Here is a 14314-nt window from a genome sequence, read left to right on the forward strand (position 1 = left end):
AAAGAAAAAACTCAAAAACTAAATTGTTTATCAAATGAGACAAGATTTATATCTCACTCCTTTATGTACATTTTAATAGTAGATTTTGTTGTATAATCCTTTGATTTTTTTTATTTAAATTAATTCTATAAATATTACTATATCTATTAATTATTGAGTAATATCTAGTATAATTTCCATGATTGATTGTACAAAGATGGATGTATCTCAAGATGACACTCATGTAACTTTTTTAATTATTTCTTTATTTTGTTGTCTATATTTTAATAGTATTTTCAAATATGTGTGTAAGTTTTGAAAAACTAAAATCTCGTTTAGTAACCATTTTGTTTTTTGTTTTATTTTTCAAAATTGAACCTATGGACACTACTTTCATATCCAAAATTCTTCTTTTTTTTATCTACTTTTCACCAATAACTTAAAAACCCAAGCCAAACTTTGATAACTAAAAAAAGTAGCTTTCAAAACTTGTTTTTGTTTTTGAAATTTGATTAAGAATTCAAGAACTGTACTTAATAAAAATGCAAATCATTGTAGAAAAAAAAATATAGATGAAATAGGTTTAATTTTCAAAACAAAAATAAAAAAACCAAATTATTACCAAACAAAACCTAAAAAATCAGTTTCAAATACTTATTTTTTTTTTTAAGAAAAGTTAAAATTCAAATGTTTACTTAGAAGAGATAAAAGTCATAATTAAGAAATATTTAAATAAAAATAAATGACGATTGAAAATTTAAATGGTTATTAAATGGAATAAAAAACATTATTGGTTGAACATAAGTGTTGTTCTATCTTTAACGTTTAATTTTGAATAAGATAGAATAATACGTGGATGTAACTCTAACTATACGTAACTCCCTGCACCTCATTTAATTAAAAAATAAAAGAAGTATTACGATAATAATTTGTGATTGATTATCTAAACAAGCTACATAAAGATAAGCTTAATTCGAGATGATATACATAGAACTTTTATAAACACACAAACCGCATGACATATGTGACCTAAGACTAGATATAGCATTATTGATTAACTTTTACCCCAAACAAGGAAACAGAAAAGTAGATATGTATGTACCAAACAAAAACTAAGGCTTCAAGTACCAAAGCACAATCAATAAACCTAAGATTGTAATTTGACCTAAATAATCCTGGCAGGGGTAATATTTTTATAATTATATACTTTTTCTTAAGATCACAGCTAGAATTATGTATGGAAATTAGTCAGTTTTAGGGTTATGTCAGCAGAGTTAGGGCAGTCAAAAAAGGCTATGAAATATAGGCTATCAGCTGTTACTCTATATTTACACAACAACAGTAAACAGCTGGGTCTTTTTTTTTTTTTTTTCTTTATTTTCAAAACTCCTACTATAAATTATTCAAAAAGTCCGATACAATCTAATCGATAACTTTTCACAATACAAAAAGAGAATTACTTTAAATTTTTTCACAATATAAAAAGATAACTTTTATTATAAAACAACTAACCACCCTCAAACTGACTATGGTCGGTTTGGTGAATGTTGAAACCAACCATCCAAGAGAATTACATTTTGGTTTTAACATTGTTGGACAATATCTCATTTTTGTTTTTGGATTAAATGCTCATTTTTGCTTTATGAGTTACAATATCGCATCAGATAACATGTGTTCTCTATCTTAAAACTATCTAGAGGTTAGAAGAGAAATTGATCTATTTTAAAGACATTTTGTAATGTCCTTGAATTTTTTCAATGTGGGTCTTCAACGGTGCTTATTATTCTTATTCATAATTTGATACGTAAATAATGATACATGATTCTAAAATTATACTTTTTGTGGGAATTATAGTACTAGAAATTTTCTGGTAGTTAGAGGGGGCTGTAGTAAAATTTGTCATGAAAATGCATGCAAATTAAATATAAAAGAAAAAACGGAGAGGGAGAGGGAGAATTAGAAGGAGAAAGGAATATATATTATATTAATTCTAAGAAGGTTGGGATGAGGAGGGGTCTCGAACTTGAAAGAAATGGCGATTTTTGACAACAATGTCGTACATATGCATGAGCTTGAATTTAGCAAAGTTTTTGGGGAGGGAAATCAAGTGAGCGGAGTCATGAGAGCGGTGGAATTGGATGAGCTCCGGTTCGGCTAAATTTCGGTACCGGCTCCACCCGAGTTCGCCCAGTCGCTGCTCCAGTTCAGCGTAGGACCGGATCACTTGGTTGGTTGGAAGATAGACCAGGACTCTTGGGCGAGCCCCTGGTGCCGTGGCGGTCCCTGGATGGGGCGGGTCCTTGCACTCGAACGACTCCCTGGTTGGGTTCGATATTAAACGAGCCACTCCATTTTTGTCGAACACCCAAACGCCGGACATCGTATGTGCGGGAGAGACCGGAGAGATGAAGAAATGATCAAAAGAAGGTGTTACATTTATAGAAAATTAATGTGGGACCCACTATTAAAGCTGAAACCCCGTACGAATGACGAGAGTTAATCTCTTGTCCAATCAAAATTTTATCTCATAATACTTTGATTTGATGCCTGCAGATTTAAATTTTTGCTAATTCTTATTTTATTTTATATGGATTTAAAATAATCATATTTATATTCGTACATCCTACTAAATTGTTCGCTTACATCAAGAGGATACTACTCAAAATGCACCCAAGTATTACCCTTAATTTTTCCGCTGCATTAGAATTTAGACCATACAAAACTTTTCGAGTTAGCCACACTGCCGTAGTTAGCTTTTGATAATTTCTCCTCGATAAAAATATTAGTACTCTAACCTTTTTATTTGTTTAGGCAATACGGTTACTTTTTAAAATATATATATAATATTATCTTTAAACTTTTATAAATATTTCCAAACTACATTTGGAGTAAAAATTGTTTAAAATTTAGTACAAGAATCGAAATCTAGAATGATGTAGTGGTAGTTGTAGTGATCTGTATTTTCATTCTACATCACCATTACATCTTTTTAGTTCTTTTTGAAATTCTAAATAGTATTTTATCTAAGGACAACTCCCCATTTGGTCTAAGGAGTTCGTGCTAAAAATCTGAATTATGATTCAAATCAAACGCCTCTTTAAATAATTTTTACTCTAAAAGTAATTTTGAAATGTTTATGATAGGTAAAGAATAATATTACAACTTTTAAAATAATATAATTTTTTTAATTAAAAATTAAAAAAATAAATAGAAGGACAAAGTTATGAGGTATTTTTTATAAATTAACCTAACAATATACATGTACTATCAACTTTTTGAAGACTTGGCCTCAAAACATTCAACATACTAGTAAGAAAAAAATGTTTATGCTAAAAAAAACACATATCGTTTTTAGTTTCCATATTTCAAAGAATTGGTACATTTGATTTATGAGTTTTCAAAATATTAATGTATATTTGGTCATTGAATTTTCAAAATATATATTTTTTATCTCCAAATTTTTAAAAATAAATTAAAAAAGTCTCTAAAATATTTATTTATAATTATTTTAAAAAAAATATGACATTATGAATTAAGGAAACAAGTTATAAAAATATAATTTTAGAAAGAAGAGATAATTATTTTAAACTATGTTGTAATTTAAAATAAAATATAATTACTATGGAGATCTTTTAAACCTATTTTAAAAAATTAAAGACTAAAAATGTAGATTTGAAAGTTTAAAATTTTAAAAATCATAAACCAAAGAGAAGGAAAGTGAGAGTGAAAAAAAAAAGTTTTATTATATAGAAAAAAAAATGTATGAATTATGATATTGAACTAACCATGTGGAGGTAAGTATAGTTGTGGGTGGGGTGGATTTAGAAATTAATTCTATTTATTTATTTTTGGTATAATAATAAATGGGAGAGGAACAATCTGCAAGTACTTAGGATACTATACCTAGTTGGTTTTTCCAGGCCCAGTTCTTGTACTTGCCTTTGAAATTCAAGTCCTTTTCTGTGAAAGAAAATAACTCTGGTTTTTATAATTTACACCCTCATTAATTACATGTCAGGACAAAACTATTCCTTATTTGCTTCTTTTTTGTTTTTTTGGAAATGTTTCGAATTTTTGTGGTGGCTATTATAAATTTGAATATGAAAATAATATCTATAAACTTAATTTTTAAAAATAAAATAATTATCTAAAAGGATTTTTTTTTAGTTTTCTGTTTTTTAAATTTTTGTCCTTTTTTTTTTTTTACTTTTCTTCAACTCAATTTTTTAAAATAATGTTTTTATTTTTTATTTTTAATTTACAAAACCTAACTTGATTATTAAAACATTAAGGGAATAATATAACATAAAAATTTGGAGGTAAAAGAAGAGTTTAAAAGCTCAATTTTCAAAATTCGAATAGAATCTGATAGAATCTAAATTTTTAATTTTCTGTCTAATAAGTACAGCAAATTAAAATTATTAATATTTTCTATACATGGCCGTCTTAGCTCAGCCGGTAGAGCGCATGGCTTTTAACCATGTGGTCGTGGGTTCGATTCCCACAGACGGCGGGGTTTACTTTGGGTTTTTGGGTTTTGGTTATCCAATTTCTGAGTTTGGAATCATGGGTTGATGAAGAATGATATTAGGCCCACACCATCAATATTGGGCTTGATTAGGCCCTATGAAAACGTTCTTAATCTTTTAATCTAAAATTATTAATAACTTTTTTGGGTAGACTATCTTCAATATAGGAACAATAATCGAACTCCTAATTTCGAGGATGATAGTAAAGATATTATACAAATTATCTATTACATTATAAATATGGATAGGTATTATGATACTAAAAGAGATTGAAGTCATCTCCTAGGAACACTAATCTTTGGATAATTTACTTAAAAGAGAGTGAACTTTTTTTTACCGGCACAACAATTACAAGGATGAGCAAATTGAATCTTTAACCTCAAGGAAAGAGGCATGTCAACTAATGTTGAGCTAAACTCACTTTAGCATTAGAGTGATAATTGTTGTATATAGTGAAGATAAAATAAAATTATTAATTTGGTCAAAACAAATTTTTTTTTTAAAAAAAAAAACTTGAACTACAAATTTGGTCTCAAGGCTTTCGTGTTTGTAAATTATAGACTACTAAACTTTAAAAAGTATCTAATAGATCCATGAATTTCAATTATGTTTCAAATAGGCTCCTAACATATTTAATATTCTTTTAATTAACAATATGCAACTTTCAATGTCATATCTAATAGATTCATGATTCTTAAGAAATACTATATAAGTCAAAAAAAACTCATTAGATGCAAAATCTAAAGTTTAAAGATTTGTTAATCCATGTTTGTGAATGATTTTAAAATTCTTAAAACCACTTTTGTCATGTTCAAAATAAATTCGAAACATGCTTTTAATCACTCGAAATTAATTTGATTTTTATCTTTCACTTTAAAATGTAATTTTCAATCCATAAAATGGGGTTCAAACCATTAAAAGCATAATTCAAAGTGATTTTAAAATGACAAAAGTAAATTTTAACTATTTTAGAATCACTTCTAAACATGCTTTTAGATAACTTTTTAAAGTTGAGGAACCCGTTTGACACAAATAAAAAAAGTAAATATTTCAATTAAATATTATAAAATACGTTTAAGATTAATCAAGATGTACATAAGTTGAATATGACGAATATTTATAGGCTCTTGTTTTGCATTACTCTTTTTAGTTTTATTGTAGGGGGAGTTGGGGTTAGTGGGTATCCAATGTCCAATTTGAAAGTGGTGTGAAAAGGAAATTGAAATAAAAGAGGAAGTTGAAAATACATTATAAAGGGACTCAAAATCAACCCCACCCATGTGCCAACCTTAGGCAACTGTAATTGCAACAACACCAAATTCTTCTTTTATTGGCCCTTCTCATAATTTACAACTTCATAAAGAATAACAAAAATAATAAATTTGTCTTCTTTTGTTCTTCTTTCACACCATGATTTGCCAAACTCTGTTGCTTTCCATTTCCTATTTTACTTCTTTATATTTATTTTTCTGGACCAACCTTTTCACTACTGATTTCTTTTTAAATATTAAATTAATTTTTAAGAAATATCTTTATTATTTCTTTGCCTGTAATTTGTTAACAATGTTTAACTTCACTTTTATACTTGTTTTTGGTTTATTGAGTCATCTCTTCTCTTTTCTATTCTTTTCTTTCTTTTTTTCCTTTTTACAAATCCACCACCAACCTTTTCTTTTTATTTTTTTTTAATGAATTCCAAACCTTTGACATTGAAGTAAAATTATAATTTAACAAAAGGTAGAAACTCACTAGTTAAAAAATTCATTGAATTATTTATTGAAGTATTTAAATTTTTATCATAACACATAAAATTTGGTCCTTAAATTTTGAATTTAGTTTTTATTTAGTTCTTAAATTTTAAAATCCTACAATTTTGAAATTAATTTCTATTTGATCCTTGAATTTTAAAATATTACATTTTTATCTTTGAATTTTTCACTTTTTAACCTTTATTATTTAATTAAATACTCACTTGCAATTTTTGGTTCACTTATTTTTATTACTCTGTTAAAATTGATTAGTAATTTACGTCATAAAAATTTGTCAATGAAAAGTTAAATGTCAAATACAAAAGTGAACCTAATAAAAAAAAACAAAAACAAAAATAAATAAACTAAAGTACTCACTAATAAAAATAGAGGATAAGAAAGTAATTACTGAAACTTAATGATCATATGAAAATGAAACTCAAAATAGTAAATGAAAATTAAACTCAAAACCATAAAAACAAACATATAACATTTTAATACATATGAAAACTAAACTGTCCAAAAATTGAGTTGAATTAGATTGAAAGATTTTTTAAACTCAACTCAATTGTTTGATTTGTTAATTTCTTCAATCCAAATAATTATTATTAAAAGATGAACCCAATCATGAAACCTTCTGGTTGGACGGGTTCAAGTTAATCGAGATATTTATTTAAATTTATTTTCTAAAAAACGTAGGTAAATTGATCCAAACAATAATATAATTCATTTAAAATGTAAAACAATTAATACAAGAAAAACGGAATACACAAATTACACTCATAATAATTTTAGTAGTAGAAATTAATACAAATAAATCTGTGACACTCAAATGGTCTATAAAACAAAGACTGCGGGCTTACAATCTTCATTCAGCCGCTTCAGCCTTTACACTTTTCACTTAACCATAACCCAACCCCAGTCAAAATACTTTTCCAATAATACCCCCAATCCTTGCTTTAAATTACGCTCAGATCAGATTAGTCTCATAAGAAAAAAGAAAAACCAACACTTCCACAAAGGTTAAAACTGTAAATTCCAAGAAAAAAAGCACAGTAAAAATGTTAACTTGCGGTTAAACACGGAAGTTCTTGCCAGTGAAAGTTTGGCCGAACTGCCAATGGGCTGGGACTATGTTCCATGACGTTGAGGTTCGTCGGTCACTGCCGGTAACTCTAAAAGAAAGAGCCTGGCCCACTAAAACCGCATTGGATTGCCAATTTTGCCCCCAGTTTCTAGTTAAGCTCATCCATCCGGTTCTTGTTCCTTTAACGCTAACCCTCACGATATCCCCTGCACCTGCCACGTTGGTGATTAGAACCAAATTGAAGTAACGGAAGCCGTTTATTGTGAACCTGATTCCTCCTTGCTTCCGGCATGGCACTCTGCATAAATATCCTCAACGTTAGAGGCTAAAACGGGAAAACAGGCAATACTACATATAAATATTAAGTTGCGAGAACCTCGTCATTGTTTGGATATAATTAGTTAAATTATTTGGAGTTGAAAAATATTTGGAGGCACCAGTCTACATATTTAATCCATCAATATTTGTCATATAGCAAATTTTTATTTTACTTATAAAAAATATTTTGTACTATTGGTGTGGACAAAAAATCATACTTGAATCCAATTAGGCTATACACATATTCACGAATCATTTAGATTATAAAATAAATAATATCGTGAAAATGTATTTTTTCAAAAAATAAATTAAGGCATGTCAAATTGTAATTAAATACTTGACTGTATATGCATCTAATTATTTTTCATTATATAAAACATAATGTACAAATCCAATTTTCCAGAGTTTAAGGCTTCGTTACTCATATAATTAGGAGAGGGGCAAAACGGGAATTTAAAGAGATTTAAATCTACTTAATTAATTAAGTTCAAATACTATTAGGACGGTTCACTTTGGTCTTCATACTTTTAAAAAAATCATTTTGTTCTCTATTCAATTTTTAATTTTAGTTCATTTTTATCCTTATATTTTCAAAATATTCATCTTAGTCTTTATACTTTTGAGTTTGGTTTATTTGTCTTTATACTGTTAAAAAATGATTATTTTGATACCATCATTTTCATTTTAATCTCATTTTGAAGGAATCAAAATGAACCAAAATTAAAAATACAATAAGTAAAAAAATTAAAATAAATAAAAAATGAAAATATAAAGACTAAAATAAATATTTTAAAAATAGATAAAAGAAAAAAAAAACATAAACTAAAAGTATATAGACAAAAAAATTGTATTTAAACCGAATTAAATATTAATTCGCATTACTAAAGGACTCACCGGCGGTAAGACACGGGGACGATTCCGGCGCGGTACTCAGCGATTTTAAGGAACATAGGCATGGCAAGGTCAAAGTGAGTCCGTGGAGGGTTACACCAGCCGCCATTGTCGTTAGGAAGGGCGTAGTTAGGCGGGCAGAAATTAGTAGCAGTAATCAAGATCGAGGGACTACCGGAATGACACCATCTTGGGTCATTAGCACACTTAATTTCAAAGCAAGCGCCGCAGCTCTGACCCTTATTGAACAGCGCGGTACTCAGCGCCGCCGTGTTCACACCATAGCCTTGGCTGTACAGATTCCCGTACCCACAAGCTCCACCTGCAAAATTGGGGGTTCAGCACACACATTGAATGTAACAATTAGAGTTTGAAGAAGTTGAAGTTAATTACAACATACCCATGGTGCCGGAAGCGTCGGCGCCTCCGTAGAAAGTGGCGTGGGCGCTCTGCCAAGGGCCGCCGGAGTAAACTCCGGGGATTCTAGCATCGACAAGTAGGGAAAATGAGAGAAGAGAGGCAATGCAGAGAGAAATTATGGTGGCCATTTTGTTTTTTTAATGAAAAAGATTAAAGGAGAAACGCGTTTATGGGAAGAGGGAGAGAAATGGGGATGATGGGTGAAGGATTGGGATGGTGGAGTACTTATGCAGGAGAAAGAGGGGGAAGAGTGCTACAGTGGAGTTGTAATTTAACAAATAAAATATTTTAAATTATACCATTTCTTTTCTTTGTTTTCTGTTTTTTAAATTTATGTTTATTTTTGTTTTCCTAAGAAAATGTTTAAATACTTAATTTGATTTCAAATTAAGAAATAAAAGAACAGCGCAGTTTAACTGACATAGTTCATACTATCAACCTTTAGAATTTTAAATAGTGTTGACTATAGTTAATTGGAAATGTAGAATAGTACTTAATGTAGTAAGAAGTGGTTACCATATTCTTAAGATAATATTTGTCTCAAACACACCCTTAAAGACATATTTGGTTTAAGGAATAAGAATGGGGGAGTGAAATTACATTCACATATTGAACCTCACCACTAAAACAACATTAATTATATGCCTTATTAATTGGGTCACATGACTAAACAACACTTAAACGTTTTATGAAATATAGTAAAATGTCGTTATCTATTGCCGATAGACAATAACATTTTGTTATATCTCTCAATAAATTGACTCATTTTTTTTTTTTATATTTGAAAACAATCCTTAAAAATGTCATGATAGATGTGAAATCGTTACAAATAGCCGAATTTGTCAAGTTTACCTGATGTAAAAAAAAAGTCAAAGACCTAGAAAATTAGAAAATTGAAAGTTAGAGATCTTTTAGATAATTATTTAGGTTGATAGACCTATTAAATATAAAATTTGAAACTCTACCAACACAAAACTTAACTAAACCTGTAATTTAATCTAAAAAATTGATTTTTATTTTTTATTTTTTCAAAATAGAGAATAAAAGGCTAAAAATGTGGAAATTTTATAAGTAAATATTCTCGTCGGAAATAGAGTACGAGCTCGTACAAGAAAGTGGAGGACGAAAAGAAAAATAATATAATTTAATAGGAATAAAGTAACATGATAATAATAATAATAATAATGGTGTGTATGCTTATAAGCTTTGCGTCAATCCGAAGATGAGGCGTGATAAGCGGCTGTGATTGGATTTTAATTTAAATCTCAAAAAATATGAATGAGAAATTGTATTTTAAAAAGAAAAAGGGAGGAGATAAAGGTTTTTTTTTTTTTTTCAAATTGGTGGTGGGGCCCAAGGGGATTCGGATTTTGTAACTGTATTGGTTAATGAGGCAACCAACTAGAAACCACTGAGAATCTGACGTGGATGGAAGTGGGCCACGGGGAGCTCCGCAATCGACGCTGCATTTAATTTGGGTGGGAAGTGGTTCGAAGTTTGACCGGGTGGTTTGGAGTGGACTAGACTAAGGTAGGGCACTGCACCGTCTCGAGCCACGAGCCATTTGCGGCCAAATCAAAGCTTTGGGTGGTCTCCAACACAACATCTCTTGCCAGCTTTTTACCTTTTTTTTGTTACTGTTTACTGTTGTTTACCATTCATTTCTTTATGCTGCTGATTCCTGCACTGAATTATTCCTTTCTTCTTTTTCACACGTCCAAATAAAAGGTTAAGGCCGTAATTTTCTTTTAAATATTAATGATTATAATAATAACTATACTTTCTTTCCATTTATTACCATAGTTTTTTTTTTTTGTTGTTGTTATAATTGTTATGGAGAATTATAGATAAAAGTAAAACCAAAAGAGTTAATTTAGAAAATATATTAAGACAGGCAGTAAACGGATCTCAGAGAGATCCTACAAATTGGAAAAAAAGACAATTGGCCCTCGTGACCATTTGGCCCGCATCGATCTCGTTTAGGGTTTGAAGTTTAAGGCCAATTCTTCGAGAGTGGTTAATCCAGATTGACCTTCTATTATGGAACATCTTTAGTGACCCAAGTCCAATCTATGAGTGTCCGATTTTCAAATAGTTAAAGGAAGTAAATTCCTAACCCTAAAAGAATAAGGAAGACTCTTAAACTCCATTATATAGAGTATGACGGTCTTGCAAAAGGTAAACTCAACTCCATAAAAACTACAGTTGTGTTGAGATATAACTTGAGCATTGGAGTGTCTGCGACAAGCACCCATAATATTATTTTTTTTGTTGGCACGTCGATATTTCCACGTTTCCATTGGTTCGATTTCAACATGAATGATTAATTGATATTTCCATTATATCCTAGAAAAATCCATGAAACATAATAATTAAGCAACAAAATATCCCTATTGTAAATAAAATATAAATAATAGACATATTAACTTGTTTAAAAAATCATAAAATCGTTATTTGCTAATTGAAATTTATTTTTTGAATTTTTTATTTTTATAATTTTATCAAAAATATCCATTGAAATCGAAATTGTATCGATATTTCCATAAAAAATCCGTACAATTAAGATTTCAATATTTTCATTGACAGTTAAACATTGCAAGTACCACACTAGTGTGTTTTTTTTAAAAAAAATGATTTTGCAGTAACCTCTTCTCTAAGTTATAAATTTACCATTGGCGGTATGTGACAATCAAGTGAGTTCACTTGGTTGGATTTTCCATCAACAATAATAATAATTAAAAAAAAAATCTATATTTTAAGTTGTTAAATATTTGCATAGGTTTGGAAATTTTGTATAAAGTAAATAACAAACTAAGAAATTTAGAGGTAAAATTAGGATTTTTTTAAAAAAATAATGTTTTTTTAATAAATGATGACAAAAATAGAGTTGGGGGAGAAGTAATTTCAAAAATAGGTGTTTTGGGAAAGTATTAACAGATTTAGAGTAGTGAAATCGTGTACCCGGTACACGATTTCCATGTGGCATACTCGTGTACTCGGTACACGAGTACCATTTAAACCAGTCAGCTGACTAGTTGACCGGTCAATGTACACGAGTTCGCTTATAATTTTTTTTTTTTTTTAAGTTCATTGTTAAAACTTAATTCCTTCATTGTTGCTTATATTTTTTTTTAATTGTCAAACTTAATTCTTTCATTATTAAACTTAATTATATATTTAATCTACAATGAAAACATCTTGCACTCATATTAAAAAAAATACCATGATATTAAATAATATTTAAAATTAGTTATTTTGAGATTTGTAATTTGAAAATGATACAATATGATATTTAAAAACGACCGCCCCTGACCCTTACTCCTCATGGGGGGGTGTCTTCGTGTCCTTCTAAATTAGGTTCACCCCGTTGTTGCTGTCGTCTACGACGTCTTCGATCGGTGTCAGCAACATTGGGTTGTCTTGTTTATTGAATAATATTTTCTGCGTTCATCAATGTTTGCTGACACATTGAACCCAATTCTGGAAGGTTGTTCTACACTGAATATTGTTGAACATCGCTGATAAAATTATTCTGTAGGATAAAAAAAATATTAAACAATATTCATATTATATATATGGAAAATATCTGATTTGAAATATCTTATCATGCAGTAATAATAAGCGTTGTCTGGTGAGATAAATCGCCTTGTGATCGAATTGTACCAGGGAAAGTAGTCGTCTGATACAGCTGGTCCATCTGTTAATTCTCCATGTGCACAACGATCACGTCGTCCATGCCAGTAGGATAAATATTCCGCATGGATTCGACGCCAGCCTTGGTCGTGCTTACCTCTTAAATCGATCTGGTATAGTTCTGGGAGTGTATAGGGCAACGAAGGTATCGTTTGTCGCATCCCGAACTGTCTCAGCACACGATCTAGATGATGTCACTCTACTATATGGAAACATATAAGAGGGCTAACGGTCAACCAGATGTCTTCACCATCACGACAATATTCAGGTAAGGATGACCAAATCTGTGAGTATGGCGTCCAAATAACCTGACAAAAAAAAATAATAATAAGTATACATATAAATTTTTTTTTTAAAATATTCATTTATATACATATTAACTACCTGATTGGACGTCAGCATGTCGAATGTTTTCCTGTACACGAGTAACATATTTGCTGACTGTTCATAGGCAGTTAATACACCACTCCATCTAAAATTATAAAAAATACAATTAATTTATATTCTTACATAGAATGGTACGAAATAAATATATAAATAAATAATACCTGGCACTAAATGGCCGATGATTTGGGGCCTGTAGTTGAACTTGTGGTGCTACGATTGGAAATCGATTATAAGCCCACACTTGTAATAGTATCAGTGGCCGCCGCTTGTGCATTGGAAGCCCGACAAAGTTCTTTGTACAACCATGCAAGACATGCACCACCCCACGAGTACTACAAGCATGCTCGAAATCAGACAATAATGGGAGGAACATGAGATGCACCAATGTATTTGACTTGTCGGCAAATAAAAATCCTCCAATAAGTTGCAGGATGTATGCTCGTGTGTACCTACACTAGAAGAAATTCAGGCTTTAATGTCGGTTTTAACCGACATTAAAGATATTATTATTAAAGCCCTTTAATATCGGTTGCGACATTAAAGATAGTGTTATTAAAGCCCTTTAATGTCGGTTTTAAACCGACATTAAAAGGCTTCAATAACACCAATAACACAGCCTTCAGTGTCGGTTGCAACTGACATTGAAGGTCTTTAGTGATTAAAGCCTGTCGGTTGCAACCGACATTAAAGCCCGAATCTATCCGTTTTATCAATTATTGTCTGTTTTTTAAAGTTCCCTTGCCAAATCCATTTTTTCGGTAAAAAAGTATAACATGACACATCATCATCGAACGCTATGGCTATGACATATTATTCATGTATGAATTGTAAATCTATTACATTTAATCCGCAAATTCTGCTAGAGAATTATAATTTAAAAGAAGTACAATAATTCAGGCCTTGAAAACACAAATGACAAATAATACAAAGATTATGATTTTACAAAGGCAACAGAGTCTTCCGTGTAAGTTTCATTAACCAAGACTTTATCTGCTATGAGTTTCTTGTAACTAGAGCTCAAGCCACCCTATACCAGAATTCATTAAGAAAATGATAGTTATCTGTGTCTCTCAAGGACCTTCAGGACCTTCTCAGTTCCACATCAGAACCTTGTAAAAGAAATTACAACGTGATTATAATCAAAAGAGATGAGTTAAGAAAGAAGCTTTATAAGACTACTACCTTGAGCACCCCACAAAAGGTTGAAAGAGGGCAATAAATTGTGGTGGCTCTTTGCCTTTAAATATACGACCCTGCCAAAA

General features: G+C 30.1%; 2 protein-coding genes and 1 non-coding gene across 3 annotated transcripts; 1 reads left to right on the top strand and 2 right to left on the bottom strand.

Annotated features, from left to right (window-relative positions):
- Positions 1-1935: 1935 nt before the first annotated feature.
- Positions 1936-2392, bottom strand: LOC150033129 (flowering-promoting factor 1-like). Its single transcript, XM_090306116.1, has one exon. It carries the CDS (start codon positions 2357-2359, stop codon positions 1970-1972), a length of 390 nt encoding a protein of 129 aa, XP_090162242.1. The 5' UTR covers positions 2360-2392; the 3' UTR covers positions 1936-1969.
- A 2027-nt stretch (positions 2393-4419) lies between these two features.
- On the top strand, positions 4420-4492 carry TRNAK-UUU (transfer RNA lysine (anticodon UUU)). The gene has a single exon. It is a non-coding gene; the product is annotated as a tRNA-Lys (tRNA).
- Positions 4493-6960: 2468 nt separating this feature from the next.
- Positions 6961-9233, bottom strand: LOC120087678 (expansin-A4-like). The gene is made up of 3 exons (XM_039044533.2): positions 8953-9233; positions 8556-8874; positions 6961-7641 (listed from the first exon to the last, which is right to left on the bottom strand). Exons 1-3 carry the CDS (start codon positions 9098-9100, stop codon positions 7332-7334), a joined length of 777 nt encoding a protein of 258 aa, XP_038900461.1. The 5' UTR covers positions 9101-9233; the 3' UTR covers positions 6961-7331.
- Between the last annotated feature and the right edge of the window lie 5081 nt (positions 9234-14314).

Source organism: Benincasa hispida, chromosome 10, assembly GCF_027475165.1.
Source record: "Benincasa hispida cultivar pf3 chromosome 10, pf3_genome.v1.1, whole genome shotgun sequence".
Lineage (NCBI taxonomy): Eukaryota > Viridiplantae > Streptophyta > Magnoliopsida > Cucurbitales > Cucurbitaceae > Benincasa > Benincasa hispida.